This window comes from Theobroma cacao, chromosome 8 (assembly GCF_000208745.1).
Source record: "Theobroma cacao cultivar B97-61/B2 chromosome 8, Criollo_cocoa_genome_V2, whole genome shotgun sequence".
NCBI lineage: Eukaryota > Viridiplantae > Streptophyta > Magnoliopsida > Malvales > Malvaceae > Theobroma > Theobroma cacao.
This window is the reverse complement of record NC_030857.1, coordinates 15,030,786-15,057,116: the sequence shown is the minus strand read 5'-3', so window position 1 is coordinate 15,057,116 and position 26,331 is coordinate 15,030,786. Positions and strand designations below refer to the sequence as shown.

The 26,331-nt window shown below is 35.0% G+C and overlaps 1 protein-coding gene and 1 long non-coding RNA gene across 2 annotated transcripts; one reads left to right on the top strand and one right to left on the bottom strand.

Moving 5' to 3' along the window:
* LOC108663095 lies at nucleotides 1,123-2,358 on the bottom strand. Its single transcript, XR_001929022.1, has 3 exons — nucleotides 2,320-2,358; nucleotides 1,590-1,670; nucleotides 1,123-1,290 (listed from the first exon to the last, which is right to left on the bottom strand). It is a non-coding gene; the product is annotated as an uncharacterized LOC108663095 (long non-coding RNA).
* On the top strand, nucleotides 24,133-26,067 carry LOC18592876 (transcription factor MYB1R1). Its single transcript, XM_007019800.2, has 5 exons — nucleotides 24,133-24,265; nucleotides 24,429-24,640; nucleotides 25,325-25,387; nucleotides 25,815-25,877; nucleotides 25,975-26,067. The coding sequence occupies exons 1-5, from the start codon at nucleotides 24,133-24,135 to the stop codon at nucleotides 26,065-26,067; spliced, it is 564 nt and encodes a 187-aa protein (XP_007019862.1).

Sequence of the window (26,331 nt, the reverse complement as noted above, 5' to 3'; positions counted from 1 at the left end):
CCAAATTAAACTCTTAAATCCCCTTGAAGACTTGATCAAGGAAGAATAATTCCTTACATGCAAAAAATCCCAAGAAGAAGAGAATCTAACTATATGTCACGACCCGAAACTCCCATCGAGCCCGTGACAATAGCCACGACGTCCCGATCGACATTCATTACCCGGAATATCAATCGGAACCTCACAAGGCTTTAATATCAGCTTCTCATTTCCCCTGTGAGTAACCGTTGCCAAATATCAAGTTCTAAGAGATTTTAAGCTATTTCCAACTTAAAACAAATAAAATAATAATTTTCATCTCATAGGGGTATTTTGGTCATTTTTCTCAAAAATTTCGAAACCGGCTAAAAATGTAATTTACAAGTACAAAACACATAGTTCATAATCAAAATGAGTTTAAAAGTCTAAAATCTTCATTTAAAACAAAATTATGATTATTTGGATATAATAAGAAAATAAAAGAAATATTAAGCAAAATATTCTATTTTCTTATAAAACAATATTTTTAGAACACTGCGTAAATAATTTTTATAGTGTAAAAGTAAAATAAATGCATACATACTGTAATACAGCTAACCAAAGTATAAAATTTAATTTACAGTGACACATGAGCCCACAAATGACTAAAAGTATCAAAAGAAATGAACCTACAGTTTTGGATGTGGCAAGTCCATCTGTAGTCCTCGTCGATATCAGTTATCTACAATCTATTCTGAGCTTCAAATGGGTGCAAAGGAGGGTGGTGAGATTATAAAATCCTAGTGAGTAAACAAATACCATCTAAAATATCTAAAGTTGAGTAAATGGAGACAGATTAAATAAATCATCTTATTTTAATTTATCATCTTTCAACTCATTTCAACCAAATAAAATTCAATTCATTTAAATCGAGTAATCAACATGGCTTATGAATTTCTTAAAACTTGGCTCATTCCAAAAATTATTCTCATACTCAGTTATCAGGGATACCTTGGCCGAGGGCTATCCCAAACCGAGTTCATCAAGGCTATTAAAAAGTTATATACTCATAAATCATGTTTTTATTTATAAAATATAGCCGTTTCTTGGCGTTGGCCGAGTTCCCCCTCACGTGGTGGTTTGGCATGAAGTAAACTCTAAAAGTTATACCTCGGGAGTTACCCTATTCGCCTCTCCAACCGAGGTAAAATATGTCAAAATTCCATGCCTCTCTAATATGCTAGTCCATAGGACCCAGCCCACTACAACAAGCAATACCCACCATACAATAAAATTTTGATAGATGACAGGGTTAATTTAATACTGCCCAGCCTGCAAATGTAAAATAGAACAATTCATACAGTTCACAAAAACCATAACCCAGCCAGTCATGCCAACACATTAACATAAGCCATTTATTCAAATCATAAATTTACAACATATCAGTGGTCTCCAATTACTCTATTTTTCAAAATCATTATTCAATTTCAAGACAATTTATAAAATCATTTCATTTAAACCCATTTTGTTTATAAAACATAAAGATTTTCCATTTAAACTCATTTTTCATAAAATTATAAAATTGGATAAAAACCACTTTAGATAATTAAGATGATAGTAAGGTTACTCACTATTTCAGGAGTTGAATTTCTATAATACTCCGACTATCGATCCTCGGGTACTTTCCTTGCCCTTATCGGAGGACTCACCACCTTGAAACAGTACAAAATCAAGAAACTTATTACATTGGTACTAAATCGAAATTAAACCAATTTAGACTAATGCATGATATGGAATGCAAAAATGTCTGATTAATCGCTTAAATGTGATATTTGACCTAAGTTACACTATATTCGGTCTAATCAGCTAAAATCTCCAATTTAACTCCAAATCAATTCTTCTCACTTTCTAAACTCCAATTATACCTAAATTACCTCAGGGACTGTGAATGAGATTCAATTTATCAGTCTCGGATCAATAATCACACATGTCTATACGTTGAGCAAAAATTCAGATTTTCACACCAACATTTCCCATTTAATTTCTAACCTACCAAACATCAAATATTACCAAAATATCATGAAATATCATCAATTTCAGTCTCAATATTCTTCCTAGAAAATTCGGCCTCTTATGGGTAATGGGAGAAAATGAATTTTTCTTTTTGGCTTTTCTTGCTACACATCACTAACTAACTAAAAACACTAATATAACTTGAAATCAAATCAATCCAACATCATTCTCTCTCCATACCCATTCAGCCAGCCATGAATTCACCATGAAAACATGAAATTTAACCATGAAAAATAAGGAGAAATGCATGGGAAAGGTAGATCATAAGTCAAAATCAAGAAATTTTACCTTTGATTGCTTGATTACTTGAAATCCACCAATTTTCCCTTGAATTTTCCCACCTAGGGTTCTTGTTCTTCTTTTCTTCCTTTGTTCTTCCTTTTGTTTTCCTTTGGCCGGCCATATGAAGAAAATGGTTTGATTTTGTGCTAAATTTAAAGTTAAATAATAAATGGTTATAAACTTGACACATGTCACCTTATTATTGGTCCATGTGTCATTTCTTAACTATCAAGCTTTCTCTCTCCACCACTTAAATTCCTTCAATTATCCATGATAATATTGGATAAAATCCATGTGCTGGACAAGTGTCGGTGGTGTAAAATTACAATTTTGTCACTAAGGTGGCAAAATTACCATTTTACCCCTATGCACCGAAAAAATGTCGGAATTAAAATTTTTCATTTCTCAACCTCAAATCATACTCCAATAAGTCAAATGTGATTAAAATCTTTCAAAAAATTTCCATTTTGTCCTCGAGTGGCGAAATTACCATTTTGCTCCTAGATAATGAAATTTCCGTTTTGACTCCAAATTAATTCTCGAACTCCAAATCACCATTTTAAATCATTCCTGGACTATAAAATTTTCAATTTCACCCTATAATCTCTATTTGATCTAGTTCGAAACTTAAATCAATTTTGTTGTATCTCTAGGTACAATACCGACTTTTGTAAATTTTTTAGGACTCTCCTAATATGCAAACATACTATCCATCACATGTATGTTCTATCAAGTATTTTATAAGGTCGGGCTTCACACTATAAGTTATATATATATGTCTACTGAGGATGAAAGTTACCTTGTTACTTGGAGTTGAACAGAAGTTGTTGGGTGGCTAGTTTGAGTATTTTCACATCAAGATGCTTCGTCTTTTTTATATATATATACATCTATGGAGGCTTAGTTTAGAATTGTTGTTACAACGAGTAAATTACACCATTAGTTACTAAACTCATGCTCAATCTTCAATTTGTGCCATTCGAGTCACCATCATAAAACCAACTCTTTCATCAAATTCTTTGCTTTCAAAAAATAAGCAAAAAACCAACTCCACCTTTGCTCATTACTAAAATCAAGGCAGAGTGACATATAATCCTGCACTTTTTAAGAACTTTAAATTGTCAATTAATAGTAAATTATTTTCAACTCCACCTTTTGTTCAAGCAATTATGTTCAAGTTAATTGGATATTTTACACATTATAAAATTCTTCTGCAGGGTCTTTACAATAATAATGGTGTGAACAAACACAGAAATTCATTATAAATTAAGAATTTCTACAAAGTTTCACTTAATTATATTTTCTACCCAAAATATTCTCCCTTATATTAATGTTGATATGGTTCTTTAATTAAAGAACTTTTTATTTAAAAGACGTAGTTTATCTTGCTCTCCCTTCTTAGGTACACTTTACATTTCAATATTTTAACTCTTAATTTCTAATAATTTCTATAATGAAGAATATGATCTTTGTTAAATTGTAAGTTGATTGGAACTGGCACTGCAAAAAAACATTAATTTTCTGACAGAATTAATATTGCTAGAATATTCTGATAGATTTCCATGAGATTTGATTATCAATGGGAAGAATTTCCTTTAACTTCTTCTCTTTTTCTTTCTTTTTAATTTTTTTAATTAAAGATGAAATTCGTGAAGTTTTTAATAAAAATTAACAAACTTAAGGTCAAACCGTGTATATGTTGATCAAAGTTAGTATGTAAATAAATAAAATATAATTAAAAGCAAATAAGAGAGGAAAACAGCTGCATGCCACACTTAAACAAAGAGGTTACATTAACCAACAATGGACAAATTTTCGTTTAAATAATAATTAAAACATGGATGAACAAAGGAAAATAAGTGACATCATTCTCTTTTTGACTCCAATCATCATTGATCAAGTGTTGGTATGTAAATCTCTTTTATTTTGTTGCACACGTCGTGCCAATAAGTTGCTGGTGTCAAATTCTTTTATTTAGAGGTGTTAGTGAACATCTCATTTTGTTCGGACCTTTTAACAAAATTATTTCTTTTAATTTATTTTTTATTTATTAAGTTTATTTGGACAAATTTTATTATGGGCTTTGGACTTGATTTGTTAAATGGAACGTAAAATGCAGTTAGTTAATTCGACCCAAAGCCCAGATTATTAGTTGGATTTAAAAGCTCATTGGGTATAATGGGCTTCAGTGAACAAGCCCAAATTGAAAACAAAAAAAAAAGATAATAACAAAACAAAACAAAATTAATTATAAAAATGAATGACAGAAATATTTAATAATTTCAAAATTGTATCATGGTATTTATTTGTGTGCTTAACTTTAAAAATATAAATAAAAAAATTCTCCAATGATGAAATTTTAAAAACGTTATAAGTGATACTTTTATCAAAAATCTCTAGGTGAGAAAATTCTCTTAAATTCTACCAAAGGAGTTGGGTCGAAATTTGGGAAACACTTCAATATGAGAAGATTTTTATTTATTCTTATGCAAAAAAACAATAAAATAAATTAAGATAAATAAATGAAGCAAAAAGAATAAATAATAAGATCCTCCAATGATGGAATTTAAAAAAAAAATTATAAGTGACAGTTTTCTTGAAAATTCTTAGGTGAGAAAATTTTCTTAAATCCTACCAAAAGTATTTATTTGTTGAAAATAAATTTAAAATGAATAAACATAAGAAACATAAAATATACATACAAATAAATATTCTACAATAATGAAATTTTTAAGAAGGTTATGAGTGATCATTTCCTTAAAAATTTCTAAGTAAGAAGTTGTTCTTAAACCTACCAAAAGTGTCTAGAGAATTTGGAAATAAATATCAATATCAAACAACTCCATTCTATGTCGAGTGGTTAAGTTCCCGAACTCACATATATAACAACAATATATTTTAAAAATCAACAATATTGAGATCAAATTTGATCCCAATTCCACAGCCCTAAAAATTTTTCCTTGTCCCTTTCCCTAACTTCCCTCTCGATGGGAAACAATTGCTATCTGAAGCCTTCTTGCACCTCCTGAGCTTGTTTCCATAATGATTTCACCACATACATGAATTGCTATAACAATTTAAGATTGTTTATAGCTAAAGTTCAAATATTTTTGTAAAACTTTTTCTTCGTTGTACTTGTTTAAGAAAAAACCAACTCCACCTTTGCTCATTACTACAATCAAGGCAGAGTGACACATATTCTTGCACTTTATAAGAACTTTAATTTGTCAATTAATAGTAACTTTTGTTCGACTCCACCCTTTGTTCAAGTTAATTGGTTATTTTACAAAATATAAAATATTTTGCATAGTCTTTACAATAATAATGGTGCAAACAAAAACATAAATTCATTATAAATTAAGACTTTCTATAAAGTTTCACTTAAATTTTCTATCCAAAATATTCTATGTTCTCATATTAATGTAGATATGGTTCTTTAATTAAAGGATTTATTATTTAAAATACATAGTTTATCTTGCTGTCCCTTCTTAGGTACACCTTACATTTCAATATTTTAACTCTTAATTTTTGATAATTTCTATAATTAAGAATATGATCTTTGTTAAATTATAAGTTGATTGGAAGTGACACCAAAAAACTAATTATTTACAGACAGAATTAATTTTGACAAAATATTCTGATGGACTTTCATGAGATTTGATCTATCAATGAGAAGAATTTTCATTAACTTCTTCTCTTTTTCTTTTTTTTATTAAAGATAAAATTCGTGAAGTTTTTCATAAAAATTAACTTAAGGTTAAACCACATATATGTTGATCAAAGTTAGTAAGTAAATAAATAAAATGTAAATAAATTAAGAGTACTTTTCATAAATGGGCCTCAGGCATAAGGCGTTTTTGAGAATGGCCCTCTGTATAATTTTATCTTTTTTTAACCAAGAGAAAAAAAATTGGACAAAATTGTCCTTAATGAAACCGGCCCATTCGCTAGGCTCCGCGCCTAAACCCGAAACCTATTAACGGGTCAAGTATGTCCTTTATATGGACCACAACTCTCCGATTTTCATCGAGAGACCGTATATATCTGCAGAAGCAAGTCTGTCAAAAGCATTCCTCGATAGTTCAACTTTTGAGCATTTTTGCAATGGTATGTGAAGAAGTTGACATTACGCTGAGAAAGGTGTAATATTTTTTTATGCATTTTTTATTTTATTTTGAACCATGTGGAGGTTTTTGACAGAATGGTTATTGTTCATGTTTAGGGTTAAGGTTTTTGAGCATAAACCTATACATATTGCTTGTTCATATTGATATTGTTGTTGTTTGAAATTTTTGAATATAAATATGAAGGTGGTATTGTTGGTGTTGTTGGGGTGCAAAGGTGACTGGCCATGCATGATTGGTTGATATGTATGTGTTATGACCTTTATTAGATATTGCGGGAGTGAGGGCGTGCTTAGGTGGTTGGCACCTTTTGCGTGAGTGGATTTGGGCATGGGGTCACTTAGGGTTTGCATGATTGCAAAAGGGTTTAACTTTGCGTAACTGATTGATAGGTCATTGCATGACTAGTTTCTAAGTTATTGCGTGAATATTGTTCAGGCATGGCGTCAGTTAGTGTGTGCGTGATTCAATTAGTTGTTCTTAGAATTGCGTGACTTGTTTATAAATCATTGCGTGATTTAATGTTAGTAATTGCATGACTAATTGATTAGGCATTACGTGACTATTGTTGTAGGAAATTGCACGAGTGTCATAACTACATGAAATTTATCTGTATGGGATCATTCTGTATTATTTTGGGTCCACTATAATGCTTTAATGTGTATATGTTGATTTACTTAATAATCCATGCTCCACACTTGGATTAATTATTCTGTTTTAGGGTTGTCTAAAAATAGTTAAAAATATTGTTAGGGTTATTTTTTTAGTGAGCTTATGAGGAGGGCTATTTCTAAGAAATTCCTGTAGTTTTTTTTTTTGTTAATCTACAATGATGGTATTGACATGACAAAAATGGGAATGTTATCTTTTTTATGTTGTAGATGGCCAGCATAGGAACAGAGCAGGAAAACGTGGAGTCCTTGCTTTGTGTGCCGAGGCACTGGTGGGGGTTCAATGCGGGCATTAACATCCACTGTAAGTGGTCACATCTGCACGTGATACGTGAGATATTGTGTCAAGTGAACGAGCTAAAAAGCTTTAAGAGAACATGCTTCGGGCGCATGATGGATGTCGAAGCAAATAATAGTTTATTCTGTTCCAATCTCATGCACAATCTAATGCTGCGCAAAATCAACGAAACTGACGCCACAGAGGCAGAGTTATGGTTCTCAATAGGGAAAACGAAGGCCCGTTTTTCAAAGAGGGAGTTTTGTCTGGTGACAAGATTGAAGTTTGGCCTCCTACAGGCCTTCATTGTTAATCCTTACGAGGCCCTCCCTAGAGGAATTCACCTATGATATTGGGGACCTGGGAAGGAGGTGAAGATCCAACAGGTTTTAGACACGTTCAAGGGAGGGCAGTTTCAGCAGAAGAGAGACGCGAGCAAGATGGCCCTCGTCTTGATCATGACCAATGTTTTATTCGGTGAAGACTACAAATGATCTGTGGTTCCATGGTTGTTGTCGCTGGTCGAGAACATCGACAAAGTGGAATGCATTCCCATGGGGCACATACGTGTGGAGTCTGACCATGGATTACTTGCTGAGGGATTTCGAACCTCTTGCTACAAGCGAAGTAGATAAGAAGCATTACCACCTCTACGGATTCATATGGGCATTTCAGGTAGTTTGCCATAGCCCAATGTTTATCATTATCATTATTGTTTTCGCATAAAAATTTATGAGTTCAGTAAAAATGTTACACAATTGATGTGCAGTTTTGGGAGTTGAAAGTAATACCTGAAATCAGAAGCTTGTTCGAAAGGCAGTGGCAACCCAGATAGGTTTGGCCAAGAATGCTTAAATGGCATTATGACGAGAGGCCTACAGGTTTCCACGCCAATATTGTAAGTTTGGAGAGAGAGGGCAATGTGAGTAAAGAAACCATATTTTTTTATTTGATTAAATTTTATTTTTATTGTCATAGGGTATCGAGGGTTATACCTAATGGCAATGTATGTTTTGGTGCAGTTGTGGGCAGTGAGGACGTTAGAGCCAACGACAGAAGAGATGTTGATCGCATATTGGGCGGACATTAAAGTCAATATCTTTGAGATGCAGCAATACATTCCATTATGGAAGTTGAAGGGTCCCCTAGAATTAGGTCCCCAACAAAGGAGGAAAATAATGGACTGTAAAGGGAAAAGTCTAGTACGAGGAGCCGTTAAGTGGAGATGCACCGCGAACGAGAAGGTTTATTTCTATTTCGGTGCTGCTGAGGCACCTCATTCTCCTCCTGTAGTTGTTCATGGTGTTTCTCTTACTCTTCCTTATGCTGCTACTCTTGTTGCTCCTCCTCTTGCTTCTGCTGTCGCCTCTCTTCCTGCTTCAAATGCTGTCTTTCATGCTGAGCCATAAAACCGGGCATTGCGTCCGTAAATGACTACGAGCATTCAGTGAGAGTTGCAAAATATGCAAACACAGTGGAAGAAAGACCTCCAGTCATTACAGACGAATATGCACATGCAGATACAGTCAGTGCAGTTTGAGATCCAGCAGTCAATGCAGTTGAAGATCCAACGGGAGATGCAGATGCAGATGTAGTCAATGTAGTTGGAGATCCAACAGTTAATGCAGTTGGAGATCCAGCGGGCGATGCAGATGCATATGCAGTCATTACATGAGCTTATTCAACACTCATTGCAAGGGTTAGAGGATCGGATTATTGATCGACTGATTGACCGTTTTGAGGTATGAGGTTTTATGTTATTCATCGCGTGAGTTATAACATGTACGATGTATACACTGCTCTAATGTGTTTGATTTTTTTGATCGTTTAGGGTAAAAGCTCACCTCCTGATAGCCCGATTGAACATCATGTTGCGTCTATCCTATCTCCAGTAGAGGCAGCCCACCATTCTCTGCCCACACCTTCTCCCAAGGCTCCACCTTCTCTGTTTGAGGTCGAAGAGGGACCTCATCCTGCGAGTAGTGGAACTACAACTTTCGCTTATCCTGTTCTTGTCCCAACACCAGTAGAAGCCCCCCTGCATGGTGAGATCACACCTTCTGCTGAGGCTCCACCTCCACCTGAGCCCGAAGATGCACATGTGATCTTGGCCAGCAAATACCTTTGAAGCCTATACGTTAACCCGCCATTAGTCCAGCACAAAGCGAAGGACGATTTGAAGGACAAATATGAGTCATTCTTGAAAAATGACCAAGCCAGGTAAAATGAAAACAGTAGACCATATTAGGGTTAACGGTTCTAAGGTATTTATTACATACATAAACCTTTTGACATGGGTATTATTATGTGAAAATTGTGAGAAATGACCATCGTAGTAAGGTAACTTCACTATAATTTTAATTTAACTCTATTTTAAATATGTAGGGTTTACATTCTGGGCATCGAAGGGCAGGAGGGCCCTAATTTTTTTCGACGATTGGAGATGCCGACATAGTTGATAGACACCCAACAGATTAATGCATGCATCAATATATTGTGTAAGCGGGCGCGTGAGCACCATCCACAACACTACAAGCAGAGAATATGTATCGTTGACACCACATTCTATGTAAGTATGTTATATTTTAGTAAGTTATAATTATTCAAATGTATGGGGTTTAGGGTTACTTAATTGCATTTAACTATTGTGCATAACATAATTGACAGCTTATTTTGCTCCGTCTGAGCCAAAAAATACGGCCTTCCGCCACCGAGAAGACATTCAAGCATAGTGAGGCGATTTTGCCAAACGATGTGTTTGCCTATGCAAGGGATGGGAGACCTCCGTGGGGTTTACCATGGCATAAGGTTGACTCAATTCTCGTACCGTGCTTTTTTGATGGCCATTGGGTGGTAGTGCACGTTAACTTGCTGAAATGGACTATGATGTTAGTGGACTCGTCGTACAGTCAGAAAGAAGCAATGAAGTCTAGCTTGCGTGATACGCAAATGAGTCCACTAACATCATTGTTTCCCATTATATGCAGGGTACTTTGTCAGCTCGAGCCGTCAAAAGCGAGCTTTGACGCCGGATGAAATATAGGTTAAATGAGAATATCCCGATATAGCAAGATTCGCACAGTTGCGGGGATTGGGTTATAGCCTCGTTGTAGTGGTTGGTCGGCTCGAAGGATCAGACACTGAAGGCAAACGCCATAGAGCACATTCAAATAAAGTTTGCCCTTGAGATTTTTGCCAATAGCTTAAGTTGTTAAATTTTTTAATTTGCTTATTCTTTTTCAATCTGTAAATAACATTAACATTATTCTGTATCATTTCCATATTATTCTTTGTTGTATCATTTACATATTATTCTTTGTATTCATTCATGTGATAAGCATACGGGTCCAATAAGAATGACATTATTTTTTTCTTATTCATATTGTAAAGTCTGTTAGTATTTTACACAATTTACATGACAGGGTTCATTCGTTAGCATATGACATGTTGAATTGCATTGCATGACATAGGGTTGTAAGCAGTTGCTATTGAATTGCGTGAATGGTGGGAATGAAATCACGTCACCAGTTGATATTGATTCGTGGAAGTATTTGTTATGGAGTCATGCGAGTACTAAATGTTGAATCACGTCGGTAGTTAACATGGAAACGCGTCACCAATTGATATTGATTCACGGGAGTATTTGTTATGGAGTCACGCGAGTACTAAATGTTGAATCACATCGGTAGTTAATATGGAATTGCGTCACCAGTTGATATTGATTCGCAAGAGTATTTGTTATGTAGTCACGCGAGTACTAAATTTTGAATCACGTCGTTAGTTAATATGGAATCGCGTCACTAATCCACATGGAATAGTGTGAGTAGTAAATATAGATCGCGTGAACCGTTAAGATTTAGAATCGCGTGGGTATTTGATATTGACTCCCGTTAGTAGTAAATATGGAGTGGCGTTACTAGTTAATATGGAAGTGCATGACATGTCTTTTTTGTGGAATTGCATCACTCATTGATATTGACTCACGTGAGTAATATATGTGGAGTGGCGTTACTAGTTATTATGGAATGGCATGAGTTTTTATTCTAAAATCACGTGAGTATAAAAATGGAGTCGCATGACTGGATATTATGGAATTGCGTTACTAGTTGATGTGTAGTCGCGCAAGTAGTATATATGGAGTGGCGTTATGAATTCTTATTGAATCGCGTGACTAGATGATATGGGATCGCGTGACTAGTTGAGCTTGCATCGCGTGACTCACCTATTGTGTGTCATGTTCTTCGAATAAGGGTAAGCCAATTATCATGGATAATATCAAACCAAAACTCAACCCTAAGTACCATCATAACAAAATATCGAGTTGAACACCCTAAACCCTCAACCAGATGAAAGTTAAAGCACATGTTGAGGGAAATTAAGGAAAACAAAATACCATAAGTCAATTATGAGAAATACAAACTACAGTATCCATAATCTAGTTATATAAAGAACTCTCAAATATGAATGTTCATCTGGTATGGTTGACTCAGCCAGAACCAATGACAACTGACTTCCTTTTTCTTTGAGGTTAATGTCGAAGAAACTCATATGAGGATAGTCAATTCTGTAGCGCTTCTACTGCTCGAACAGCTATATTTGTTTTTTGCATTAGGAGATTCTCAATATTTTGTATCCTCAATTCCAATGCCTGCATTGTAGTAGTTTGATTCTGAGTTTTTCATCAATCCTTAAAAGCATATTATACATCACATCATTGGAAATAGGAACTCTAAACGGTTGTCTGGATGGAGTATCATGGGCAAGATGAACAAGGCTGCCTTCGACAGAGTTCAATGGCTCATTAAGACTCAAGTCATATCCCCTTTTCACGAGCCATCGAAAGGAGAGAGTACGAGGCCTATGACTGGTCCAATCAGCTAGATACCTACTGCTTTATATCCCTTGATTCTTAACTAGAGTCGAAATGATGTTCCCATATGGAAGGGTCGTCTCTTCTCGCATGGCAACTTCTCTCATTCTTATGATCATATATTCTGCAATATTAAAGCCAAATTGGCTTCCAATTGTTTCCATCATCCACAGATCCTCAGAGCTAACATTTCTTAAAAGACTAATCTTTCCCTTTAATGTGGACACCAGAAAATTATGTACCAGCCTATCTGGTGCAGAATTCAAATAACAAGCAGAACATGACTCTGTGGTGTATGGTTCTCTTCTGTTTGTCACTTGGGCCCACATGCAGGATGACTCATATGATGGGGGAGGTTTGTATTGTCCGTTTGTATACTCCATTTTTAAGAGCTTCCCAATATCAAAGGGAGTCACTGTAAACTCTATTCCTCCCAAAAATACGTTCAAAACAAATGGGTCAAAATCTCTCAGATTTTCAAATTCATTTTCACTCCGGCGAATGTTGGAGTAAAATTCCTTAATAAAAGTCGGGCTATAATCAAAATATGGAAAGGTACTTAGACCCTTAAGTTTACCCATGTTGAAAAGCGAAAATAAGTGACCCTCAAGGTATATGTTTTCCTTTAAGCTTTCCCAATCTACCACTTTCCCTCACGATATCATGGCATTCTCTATTACCCAATACCTACCACCATATGATATGTTCCTAAACCGTAAAGGAGAGCACAGATCATTACCTGGTTCAATTGATAAACCAATTGATGGGGCAGGCAGTTGAAGATCTAATTTCCATTTCTTCCTTGATTGTAGGCTAGAGTATTCATCATCACCCATACTTTGGTCGCCATCGCCATGAACATTGGGTATGCTCGAAGATGCGGCCATTGCTTAAGACAGTGCAGGACGGTTCAGCTTTTGTGGTTCAACTTCTCTTCACCTTTAAACTAAGTTTGGAACGATTGAAAGATGAAATGGCAGCTATCGATAGATATTGGGAAGACTGAAATATTAAAGAAACAGTTGGAAGTTATCTTATGCCTTTTATGTTTTTTAATTACAACTGTCGTCATTAGAACAACTATTACGATTATTATACATCATTTTATGGGCAAAAATATGGTGCAGGATGCCAAAATCAATCACGTAAATATTATTAAAGATTTTGTGCTTTATTTAATGGTTTACAAAGAAAAACAAATTATTAAGAAGTACAATGAATTTGATGATCCAAAAAATGGGCTAAGTACTGTAATTGGAATTTGATGATCCAACTATGCAATGGCATTTTTGTAAATAAGGGGAACTATAGTCAACTATAGGATAAATATCTAATTTTTTTCAGCACTTTCTCCTCACTTCCAGCAACTTCTTCTTCTTCTTCCTATCCTTTTTCCTCAATAAACGTTTTCCATATTACATGGAAGCCATCCCTTGAAACCTCCATAACTTTCTCAAAGTAACTTCAATTCTCATGCTTTGGTACACTTTTTCAAACCTCAATAACTTTCATAGGATTCTTTTTGTTCTTTCACTTTTTCACCTCAAAGATCCTCGAAAGTCTTTCTTCAATACTTTCTCTCACTAGCTGGATGTCAAATAATGAAAATAAGTCACCCTCAAGCTTTCCTCAACTTTAGTGGTTCAACTTCTCTTCACCCTTAAACTAAGTTTGGAACAGTTCAAAGATGAAACGACAACTATCGATATATTTATCAGTGGAAATTATGGGAAATGACCTTCGTAGTAAAGCGACTTCAAAAACACCTTATAATATATCTTCTTGCTTAGAAGTAAATATGTTTAATCTTTGTGTTATAGTAGTGTTCATTGCAGCCATATTAGAATCATCATTCATGAGTCCAGCTGACTTCAGAGGACAATTCTTCTTACTAGCATCTGAAGCCCAACGACGTGAGCCCTTACACTGTCATGTGACTAATGCTGTTTTTCACTTTGAGTGCTACCCAAACCATTTGGTGTATCCCAGCCATTTGAACTTGCTGGTTGATTTAACTCATCAAGAGAGCCCCAACCTTATAACATTCTGATGACTTTTGTTGTTCCCAGCCACTAAATTTGGAAGAATCGTCCAAGGTTTTTGAAGGAATAGCATCTTTTGTTCCCCAACCAGACCGTGGCAGTGCATCACTAACATAAGGTTTTTCACATTCTTCCTCCATTGTTCCCCAACTAGTTCCACCATCCCCACCATTGGACTTGAAGCTTTTGTCATCCATATGGACATCTTGTGTATCTAACTTTTCATTCCCCAACCAGACAGTTCAATTTGCTCTTTCATACAAGTTTCATCCACTTTGAGAGAGACATATTATGTTTTAGATTTGCTTGTCCCTCAGTCACCGCACTCAGTTTGCTTCATTGTACTAGTAATAGCTGTTGTAACATATTGTGTTTTAGATATGCTTGTCCCCCAATCATAGCAGTCATTTTGCTTCGTTGTTCTGGTCACAGCTACTACAACATCATGTGTTACAAATATCATCTGCAGACTTTGTCAAACTCTGTTAAACTCAAGTTGAAATAGTATCATTGAATGCAAATATCAATGGCCAATTCAAAACAATCTCTAACAACTAACGTTTAAAGGGCCATTATCTTCAGGTATGACACCTATAATGTTATCAGAGTTTGTAGTCCACATTGGACAGCGATTTCGTGTGTGCCCAAGTTGTCTGTAAATCGCACATGCCTTGGGTCGTTGTCGTCGAGCCGTCTGTTGAGCAGATGATGTTTCCCTATTTGTCGGTGGAGCTGCAAATAATGTCCAACAATTTTGTCTATTATGACCATAGCTTTTGCATTGTGAACATCTTCGTCGTCCGCTGCCTTCCCCAGTTGATGGAATCCTTTTTCTCCTAGATCTTTCCGCTTGACCTCACCAACTTGGTGGTAAAACGACAATTTGTTGAACGTCATCGGGGATGTCCCACTCACTGGGATGCCAAACCGGGAGAATGGGAACCACATATCCCTCCACCTAAGGCCGAGTCTTGTAATAGTCCGAGCAGAATTCAATGGCTGCACGTTTGCACTTACTGCTAAGGCAATGAAATCACAGTTGGCGAACAATGTAAAAGTTCAATTCATCATGCACAATATAACAAACATGATTGCTCATACATTATTGCCGCCATGGCATGCGTGCAAGGGAGTAGATTGGACTAGAACTCATCGCATGAACACTTTTTTGTGGAGAGGTTCACCACTCTATCCTTACTCTCGCCTATAACTTGAAACTCCACTAAATCGATTGCTTGTATGGAAAAGTGACATGCTTCATTGAACCGTTTGTTCAACAGATCGGTAGCCCAAGGGTTAAGGGGTGTGGTCAAATTCAATGCCTCATTATGCCGGTCATGGAACTAACGTTGAACCATGCCTCTGATGCACTCGATCAACACCGTTATTGGTATTTTTCTTGCATGCTTCAGGCAAGAGTTAATACATTCCACAGTGTTGGATGCCATTAGCTTGTATCGCCTTACTGGTGATCGTGCACATGCCTATCTCTCAGGGCCTAATCTCATAAGGCTGTCATAAGCAGGTTTGCAAAGTTGTTTCAGCTTATTCATATGTTTGTCAAAATTGGCGACCCTATAGCAGTTGGCGGCCATGGTGAAAATCGCTACAACATCTTCGCGTTTGAACCTATTTTTAATGTTTTTCCCTAAGCAGTGGTAATTGCATAGACCGTGATAAGCGTCCTTGAACACTTTCTCAACTACATTCTTAATACTAAGATGCTAATCAGAAATGAACATTGCATTTTCAGGACAACCAATCGTACGATACAATTGGTTAAGAAACCATGACCAAGATTCTTCGTCTTCGCAGTGGCCAATGCCAAATGCAAGTGGATATATCTACTCATTCGTATTTTTGCTTATCGCCACAAACAGAATACCCCTGAATCTGCCTTTCAGATGTGTGGCATCGATATGGACTACATGCCGCATTACAGCACTGAACTCCCGAATACATGACCCGAACTCTCAAAAATCATATTTGAATCGTTGTTCCCCATCAGTAGCGACACACGTGACAATATCGGGATTTTCACATTCCAACATATGGAAATATGAGGGGAAGAGTTGGAATGACTCTTCCGGGGGACCGAACACAAGACTCTTCGCATACTCCTTCGCTTACCAAGCCTTACCATATAGGCATTGCAATCCCCACTTACGATTCATCTCTTTCATTATTTCCTTTGGTCTCAATGGGGTTACACAATTGCCTTGCACCCTGCTGGAGATAAGCTCACCAATTACCCTTGCGTTCGCAGTTTGGTACCCACATTGCAAACCATCGACAGTACACGTGTGTACCTTCTGCAACATCCAAAGTTGCCAATATTCTCCCTCAGGCAACTTCGTTGCACGTAAAGCAAACTTGCATGCCTTATCCTTACAACCAACCTCAAAACGAGCGTGACATGACTTTTTAACCCTAAACTCAAAATGCTCTTTTAATGCCAACATGCTCAAAGCTCGTTTCAATTCAGCCTTTGATGGAAACACTTTTCTGTGATACCCTTATTTAGATTCCTCACTCCCAACTATTTAGAAGGATATCATATCTAGCCCGAGAATAATCCATTGACGAGATACCCTTATATTTACCCTCTTTTGATCACTGTCATCAGGCGAATGAATGCCGTTCTATGGTGCGATGGCTTTCTTGTAAATAGGGTCCACCCTCTCAACATCTTTTAATTCAACAGTTCTGCCAACTCAACCTCTTCTAACAGAATAGATGTGGTATGACCTGTACCGCCATCTGCATGATTGCAATCAGAAATGTCGTCTGGTCAACCCTGTCGTCCTCTGAATGGTCTTCATGTCCACCAACGTAATCATCTTCACAGTTATCACGCAACTCATCGTTCTGATCTGCCGTGTTGTCCTCTTCAACATCATCTTCAATTTGATCAAATGCATTGTCATCACTCACAACCATCATAGTGTCATTTACTAATGACAATGGACCCAATGCATTTTTGAGCAACAGTTGTGTTTGTTGCAAAGTACCAAGTATTTTGTTCAATGCACATTCCGATCAAAATTGTACAAACATCATTTACAGACACCTCATGTGTGCGTCGGGTTGCTGAAACTCATGAAGATACATCAAACGTGATTGCCATGGTTATTTGTTAGGAAATGCATGGTGTGCATGTCAGAATAATTAACATTCTGTTCTTGGTGATTACTATGTTGGATACCGTGCTTATATGGAATATCGTTTGCATTTCCTACCTTAACTGTCACAAACACAACAACTGCCCTCTCATTTCGTAGAATACTTGCTACATCTTCATCATCTCTGATAACTGTGCGCGAAACCCTTACTATATGGCTGAGCGATGCATGTAGCTCGATTTCATTATTATGTGAGTTGACCCCAACAACCTCTTCAACTAGCTTCACTAGTCCCGAAAATGATAAATCACTCCCAACACCCCTCACTAGTGTCTCACCACCCTTGTAAGTGTCATCGACCCAATGACCACCATATGTCATCATAAGCTTCACATTTGGCAAGCTGCTGAAATTTAACAAAAAATAAGTGTCACGATCGGTCAATTTATCAAAAATAATCCCTCAATGCATAGAAATCACTTATGCAATGCCTAAGTCACATTTGGCTGACCACAGAAATTTAACAAAAATTAAGTGTCGGAATGTCTAATACACATTAATGCAATGCCTAATAACTAGTGAACAAATGCCCCTAAACAAAAGGCGAATTGCACAAGTCATACATCACAACTCTCGCAATATATAACAACAGGTCATGTAATATATAAAAACCAGTCACACAAGCCTAAAAAACTACTGAACAAAAGCCTCAAAACAACACATGAATTACACAAGTCACGTGCCACCACTCTCGCAATACATAACAACAGGTCACGCAATATATAAAAACCAGTCACACAGGTCTAAAAAACTACTGAATAAAAGCCTCAAAACAACATATGAATTGCACAAGTCACGTGCCACCACTCTCGCTACAACAGGTAACGCAATATATAAAAACCAGTCACGCAAGCCTAAAAAACTACTGAACAAAAGCCTCAAAATAACATATGAATTGCACAAGTCAGTCACGCACCGCTAGGCTCACAACACCTAAGAATAAGTCACTCAATGAATAATAAGCCTCAAAACAAGAGGTGAATTGCACAAGTCACGCACCATCAGTCTTGCAATACCTAATAATAAGTTAATCGATACCTAATATCCACTCACGTTATGCCAACTTAAACAGTCACGTACTGGCCCAACGTTACGCAATACAAAACAACGTCACCATAGGTACTCTATTCGATATACATACAAACCACTCACGTAATGTCTCAACGGAAGATATGCATTGCACAATTCACGCATCGCGCATAACCTTAAACCCTAATACCTAATAATAGGTCACGCAATGCCTAACATCCACTCACGAAGTTATTCAGCATAATATAACTTAAACGAAGAAAATAAAATTAAGAAAAGACATAAGAAAGTATATGCTCAATGAAATTTCTTCAAATTTTATTTATTAGATTCTCTGAAATAAAAAGAGATGAAACAAAAAAATGAACCGTAGTTCATTTCTTCCTAAGTTCATCTACTATTTCATATATCTCCGTGAGAATCTTGTTGTTGCACAAGATGTCAACCTCCAATTCAAAAGTCCTGGCCATCAGCTTGTCGATAATGGTGTACATATCTTATTAGAATATCTCCAGCTTCTCCCTTAGAGGCATCTCCTCCTCTTCGGAGGCTGCCTTTTCCCCATTATCGCCTATTGGATCTCTAGATGCTATTTTACAATAATTTGAGATTGATTTAGATAATTGAATTTGAATCAAATGATTAATGGTTCCCTTTATTTATAGGCATGAATGTTGACTCTTCGTTTTCTACACCCATATAAGTGCAATGAAGGGGGGCTGAATTGGCTATTAAGTACCTGTTCGGCCTGCCTTTTCATCTTATCTACCTCTTAAAAGTAAAAGCCAGACCAAACATCATTTTCCAATAAATTCTTAATAAAAAGTAGCTTAAAGGTTTTATCTCTTTTTCACTAATGAAAAAGGATTTTAATGTTACCTCTTTTCTTTTTTCCAAGAAATTCATTATCGTTTCCTTTTTTCTCTTTTTTTTTTTAATTTAAACATCATGGTAGACCAACTAAAATCTAATACTATGGCTACTATACAAGTCTGAAATTATATATAAACTTCAAGAATTTCATTAGAGCTTATTAGGTTATTGAAGATGACACTCAATATCCTTTTATGGTAATTTTAACTAGAATTACAACTTATATAATTTATTTTGTTAAACAGTTTACCAAACAGCTTTAGCCTATTTCTCTTTTAATTTTATAGAATTTGTTATTAAGGGGGCTGAATCAGTACATAATCACCTTCAGCATTAGGTAGCTAAAGTCACGCAATGCCTACAAACAGGTCACGCAATGCTCAACAAATATTCAGTCACGTTATATCTGTCACGCAACGCTCAACAAATATTCAATCACGTAATGCCTATAAAGAACTCACACAATTCTCAATAAATATTCAGTCACGTAATATTCAGGCACCCAATATTCAGTCACGTATTGCCTATCACGCAACGCTCAACAAATATTTAGTAACGTAATGCCTATAAAGAACTCACGCAATGCTCAACAAATATCTAGTCACGTAATATTCAGGCACCTAATGCCAAAGAAACAAGAAACAGATAATGGTTCTTAATATCCAGTCACACACTCTAATATCTAGTGACTCAATGCCTAACAAATATTCACGCATTGCCTATAAACTGATTGATTTCGTACCCCTAGCTAGATTTGTAAAACCCGATCCTATAAATACTTGTCATGACATACATGCACTGAGTAGTATGTTATTATGCTAGGAAAAACACCTAAGAATAGACGAAACTCGGTATTGTACCTAATGGTACACTTGAGTTGATTTAACCTCGAACTAGTTCAAATAGGAATTCTAGGATGAAATTTAATATTTTATAGTCCAGGTATGACTAAAAATGATTGTTCGGAGTTCGAGGGTTCATTTGGGGTAAAATTAGAAATTTTGATATTCAATGGCAAAATCGTTATTTTGCCACCTAAGATAATAATTTGATCATGGAGTGAAATTTTTGACCAAGATTAACTATTTGGAGTATAATTTAATGATAGGAAGTGAAAAAGTTTAATTCTGGTGATTTTTGGAGTGTAGGGGCAAAATCGTAATGTTGCCACCCACGGACAAAATTTGAGATTTTGAGAGAATTTAGATCAAATTTGACAAATTGGAGAATGGTATGAGTATAAGGGATGAAAAATATGTCTATGGGCAATTTTTCAATTTTTGGGGCAAAAATGTAATTTTTGACTTTTACGGGGGCAAAAGTGTAAATTTCAAAAATTACTCCACCGAGACTTTGGATGAGTCTGAGAATTTTATCTAAGCTATGAATATATGAGACAAGTGTATGGTGAAAATTTGGAAACAAATGGATGAAATTTTAAAAATGGGCCAATGGGAAAGTGACACGTGGCATTTTTTTTAATGAAATAATATTATTTTAATGAAAAGTCAGCCATTTAAACCCAAATTTTGAGTGCTGGCCGGCCATAAGGAAGAACAAGAGAGGAAATAGAGAGGAAAGGAAGAAAAAAAGAAAAACCAAAGAGAAACAAGAAAATTCAAAGAGAAATTCGCGGTTTTCGACCGTTTACGCGTCTAACGGTAAGATTTTTCGATTTTAGCTTGATTTCTACCTTTCCTATGCCTTTATTTCCATTTAGCATGCTTGAGGAGAGAGATCAAAAAGTGATATCAAGGGCTGGACGAAATTCTAGGGGAGAGAAATTGAAATTTTTAGGTTTTGATTTTTAGTTAAATTGATAGTTTTAGTTAGTTAAATGTGTTTAGAAATTAAATTGGGCAAGAAATCATTAAATTTTCACAATACCCACTCTTGGCTGGATGCTCAATGCTGTACAATGATGATGAATTGATTTTATTCTAAGGAAAATGAAGAGAAAATGATGAAAAACGATTAAACGTGATAGAAAAACAAAGTAGAAAATTAACCGACTTAATGTCCCATTTTTGGCCGAATTTTCCAAGGAAGGGAGTGAGCTGATTTTGTTGTTTTTAGAAGGTTATTGGCTGATATTTAATGGTTAGAAATGTTGGAGAGAGAATGGGATGATTTAGAGCTAAAATGGAGCGCGTTAGCAATTTATCGGGCAAAGTGCCAAAAATAGGTTAATACCGCGTTTAAGCCGTTTTAGGCTATTGCATTTCATACCATGCATTAGTATAGGATTTAAGTTAATTATATAGTGATTTAGCATCAATGTGATGAATTGTGTAAATTTTTGTAATGTGTCTAGGAGGAGAGCCTTCCGGAAAAGGCAAAGAAGTCGTACCCGACGAGTAGTGATCGGGGCGCTTAGAAAGCTTTTAGTTTGTACAAACGGTGAGTAAACTTATTATTATTGTAAATTATCTAGAGTTTATTTTTAAATGCCCTTTATGTATTTTATGAAATGAAAACGAGATTAAAACGGGATTTTTGATGTTTTAGGAATAAATGTGACAAATAAAAATATATTGTATTGATTATGAAATTGAGTAATTGGAGGCTGCAAATTGACTTGAAAAATATATATTTTCCTAGGAATGGCTTATGAGAAATGAGTATATGTGGCTATATTTTGTGAGTGCATTGGGAAATTTATGTAAGTTGTTTTTACTATGCAGGCTGGATAAATAAATAAAAGCCACGTTATACTGTCGAAATTTTATTAAAATTGGTGGGTTAGTCACTGCAGTGACGGGTTTCCGTGGACTGCCTATTAGAGGGGCACGGTAAACCCAGTTATATAGTTACTCCGGTTGTAGAGGCGAGGAGGGTAACTCCTGGGGTAGTATTAGAGCTCACTTCACGTCGAACCCCCACGTGAATGTGTAACTCGGCCAACGCCAAGGAACGGCTGGTTTTAAAAATAAAAATGTGTTTCACGTGTGAATATTTTAACACCCTTGGCGGACTCGGTTAGATGCCTCGGCCAAGGTATCCCCGAGGATTAGTTTTGGCTTGAGCCTTGTTTTAATAAAAGACATAAGCCTTAACAACTGTTTTGGTAAATTACAAATATTTTATGGTTTAAGAAATAAATTGAAAACATTATGAAATGGGTTGAAATTTGTTGTTTAAACTTGCCTCCATTTTACTCGCCTTTAGATATTTATGATAATGTCTGTTTACTCATTGGGATTGCAAAATCTCACCCAACTCCTTTCCACCCATTTCAGGTTCAGTATAGACTGTAGATAGCTGATCTCATCGAGGACTACCATTGGATCTGCATTTTCCAAACCGTAGGTTCACAGTCCTCTTTACTTTTGTTTATTCGGGGGCCCTCTTGTTATTGTAAATTAAATTAAATATTTTGGCTTACTGTATTTCAGTATGTATAAATTTATTTAGCTTTTACGCTATAAAAATTATTCACGTATAACTCTATAAATATTGTTTTATAAGAAAATAGAATATTTTCCTTAATATTTCTTTTATTTTCTTATTATATTCAAATAACCGTAATTTCGTTTTAAATGAAGATTTTAGACTTTTAAACTCATTTTGAATATGAATTATGTGTTTTGTACTTGTATATTACGTTTTAGCCAGTTTCGAAATTTTTGAAAAAAAAATGACCAAAATACCCCTGTGTGGCGAAAATTTTATTTTGATTGTTTTTTATCTAAAATAGTATATATTCTCTAAAAACTCGATATTTAACAATGATTGCTCACAGGAAAGGAAAGAAACTGATATGTAAGCCTTGCGGGGTTCCGGTTGGCATTCCAAATAATAAGTGTCAATCGGGACGTCGCGGCGATTGTCATGGGCCTGAGGGAGGTTCCGGGTCGTGACAAGATTTAAGTTTCCAAACTCATATAATTTACCCATCAACTTTTTCGTTTTATGAATAACCCTAAATAAACCCAAGAACACATAACAAATACCTTGATGTCATCTTTGCACTTTGGGATCGTGAGAAAGTTGGCTGCCGATATAGACCTCAATGGCGTTGGAGAGTTGGACGGAGGGATAGCTAAATCTAAATCGAGATTTAATTTTAGAATTTTAAGTTAAATGGTGGGAGAGTAGAAAGAAAGAAACTAAGACGCACCTTCATTTGGATTAATTGGTTTAAAGGGTATTTTTGTCAAGTCGTGCCAAAAATTGACTAAAAACAATTAAAATTATAGAAACGGTCATTTTTGAAGTCACCTTACTATGAAGGTCATTTCCCACAATTTCCTCATAAATTAATGAAATAATGGTATCTATATGTAAAATATAATCCATTGTTGATGGAAAGCAAAATTTTAATAATTAGTTTTTAATTAAAGTTCCTATTTAATAAAATATTAAAGTGTTAACCCATGATCTAAACAACAACTATCAATCTATTGATTTCAAATAAGAGTTTTAGTTTTTATTTAATTGCAAGAAATTAAAAACTTTGCAAACTTTATTTAAAAAACGTTACCAACATCTTATCTTCGTTGTTTTCCTTTTTATTTCCTTTTGTGAAAGAAAGGTTGGTGTATTGAAATTTTTTTTATCAAAACTTGGCAACTTTTCAAATTTGGTATGTGTGGATATTGATCAATCCTTAATTGCAAAGGACAGCTGCGAAGTGTAATGCCTATATATGGTATTGTATGGAGTAAGGTTTACAGTGTGTACAATTAACCTAGCTAGCTAGCTCGCTTGCTTGTCACATCTCATCTTTGGATAACAGAGAGCTGACAAACATGGTGAGACAGGTGACTCAAACTCGAAGGTGCTCCATCTGTCGACTCCAAGGCCATTATTCAACGACTTGTCAATTGAAAACAAAGGATCACAGTATGCCTGTTAGTTCCAAATTACTAGAAAGAAAACAAGGTATATATTGATTCAATGATTTTGTTTTATCAGAAGATATTCTTAATGGTTAAAAGCCCTATTATAATTACATTAAAACTACTAGTTGATTATTAACTAAAAATTACATATATTTATTTTCTTTTAATGTAAGATCCGATTTGATTTTTGTTTTATTGGTCAGGGAAGTTCTGGACTGAGCAGGAGCATAAGGCGTTTTTAATGGGTTTAGAAGTGTATGGACAAGGAAAATGGAAAAAAATTTCAGAGAATTTAGTGAAAACAAGGACTCCAAGTCAAATTGCAAGTCATGCACAGAAATTTAATCTTTGGCTGAAAGCAGTTGCAAATGATCCTGAGAAGAAGCACAATTTTAGCATTTTTCAAGTACAACAGGTTGAATCTATATTTTTTTTATCCTTTTCTCACATACTAGAGAGGTAGTCTTCATTTATTGGTCATTTCAATATATCTCACCAATTTTATTCCATTATTTGAATCTAAAACTTTTAAATTATAGTATCAAATTTTAACCAATTGCTAAACTTTATGTATAATGGTGCAATAGTAGAAAAGAAGTCCTAAAACTTTTATGTTTCATATTCAAATCTCACAATGTGTGAGTTTCATCTAATTTTATGTTGGTTTTGTAAATTTAATCTTGAACAAATGTAATTGGGGGGAAATGTTGAGCTTTTAGAGGAATATTTTAGTCACTTAGAAGGGAGCTCAATCTCAAGCAAGAAAATAAGTTGAATTTGGAGTGTGGTAGGGGATCATGTTGTACATAATAGACCACTGAGGCTAAAAACAAATCTTCTGCTAATAAAAAGCTAAAGACTTGTTTCAACATTATGTACTTCAAAGAAAATTAATTATATAACATATGCTTTTCAAAAAAAAATTATTCTTCTTAATTGTAATGATTATGCCATATATATTTTGTAATAATGATGAAATGTAATTTTTATATATTCATATAATCTCTTTAAAAGAAACCCTCACATTTCTATATTATTGCAAATCTTTTTTCTTTTGTTCATATATGTTTACAAATGAACTTTCTGGACTATTTAACAGACTCCAATTTCTCAATTTTCCTCCTCCACAGCAAACGGCGGTGCTAGTGAGACTACATCACAAGTAAGTCAATCAACACTATGTAGATTGCTCATTAAATTTTCAAAATTAAATAAAGTGTGGGATGTGAATTATCACTGCACACAAACAAGAATCCTAGTTAAATAAGATCTAGAATTCTAATCAACCTAAAACTTAACAGACATTGAGGTTGAAAACAAATCTTCTACTAACCGAAAACTAAAGACTTGTTTCAACATTATTTACTTAAAAGAAAATTAATTATACAACATATGCCTTCAAAAAAATTATTCTTCTTAATTGTAATGATTATGCCATATATATTTTGTATTAATAATGAATTGTAATTTTTATATATTCATGTAACCTTTTTAAAAAAAAAAAACCCTTCACTTTTGTATATTGTGGCAAATCTTTTTTCTTCTTGTTCGTATATATTCACGAATAAAGTTTTTGGACTATTTAACAGATTCCAATTTTTCAATTTTCCTCTTCCATAGCAAGCGGTGGTGTAAGTGAGACTACATCACAAGTAAGTTGGTCAACACCATTTGAGTTCCTTAAATTTTCAAAATTAAATAAACTGTGGAATGTGAATTATCATTGTAATTATTTCTTGCAAATTACAGGTTGCCCATCCTTTGGCTAATACTATTGCTATGAATCCATGCTTATGTCTTCGAATGTCTCCTGCTGGTCATGCCACTCCTCATTCCTGTTAGAAGGTATCGTTAATTTATTTTAAGCACTACTTTACATTTCCATGCATATAAATTACATATTTATTATCCTTTTTTTCCTCAATTTAAACTTATTTATAATTCTTTTATTGAACTTGAAATGCAAGGTGGCCCTATTACTCACTCATCTGGTTGGTTCCGCAAACCTTATTTCGACTCAACATTATCCTTTTCAAAGCTTGAAGTTTCTCCTACCCCAACCATATCTTTTTATTTGCTTTGATCCGCCCACATCAAGTGTCTAAA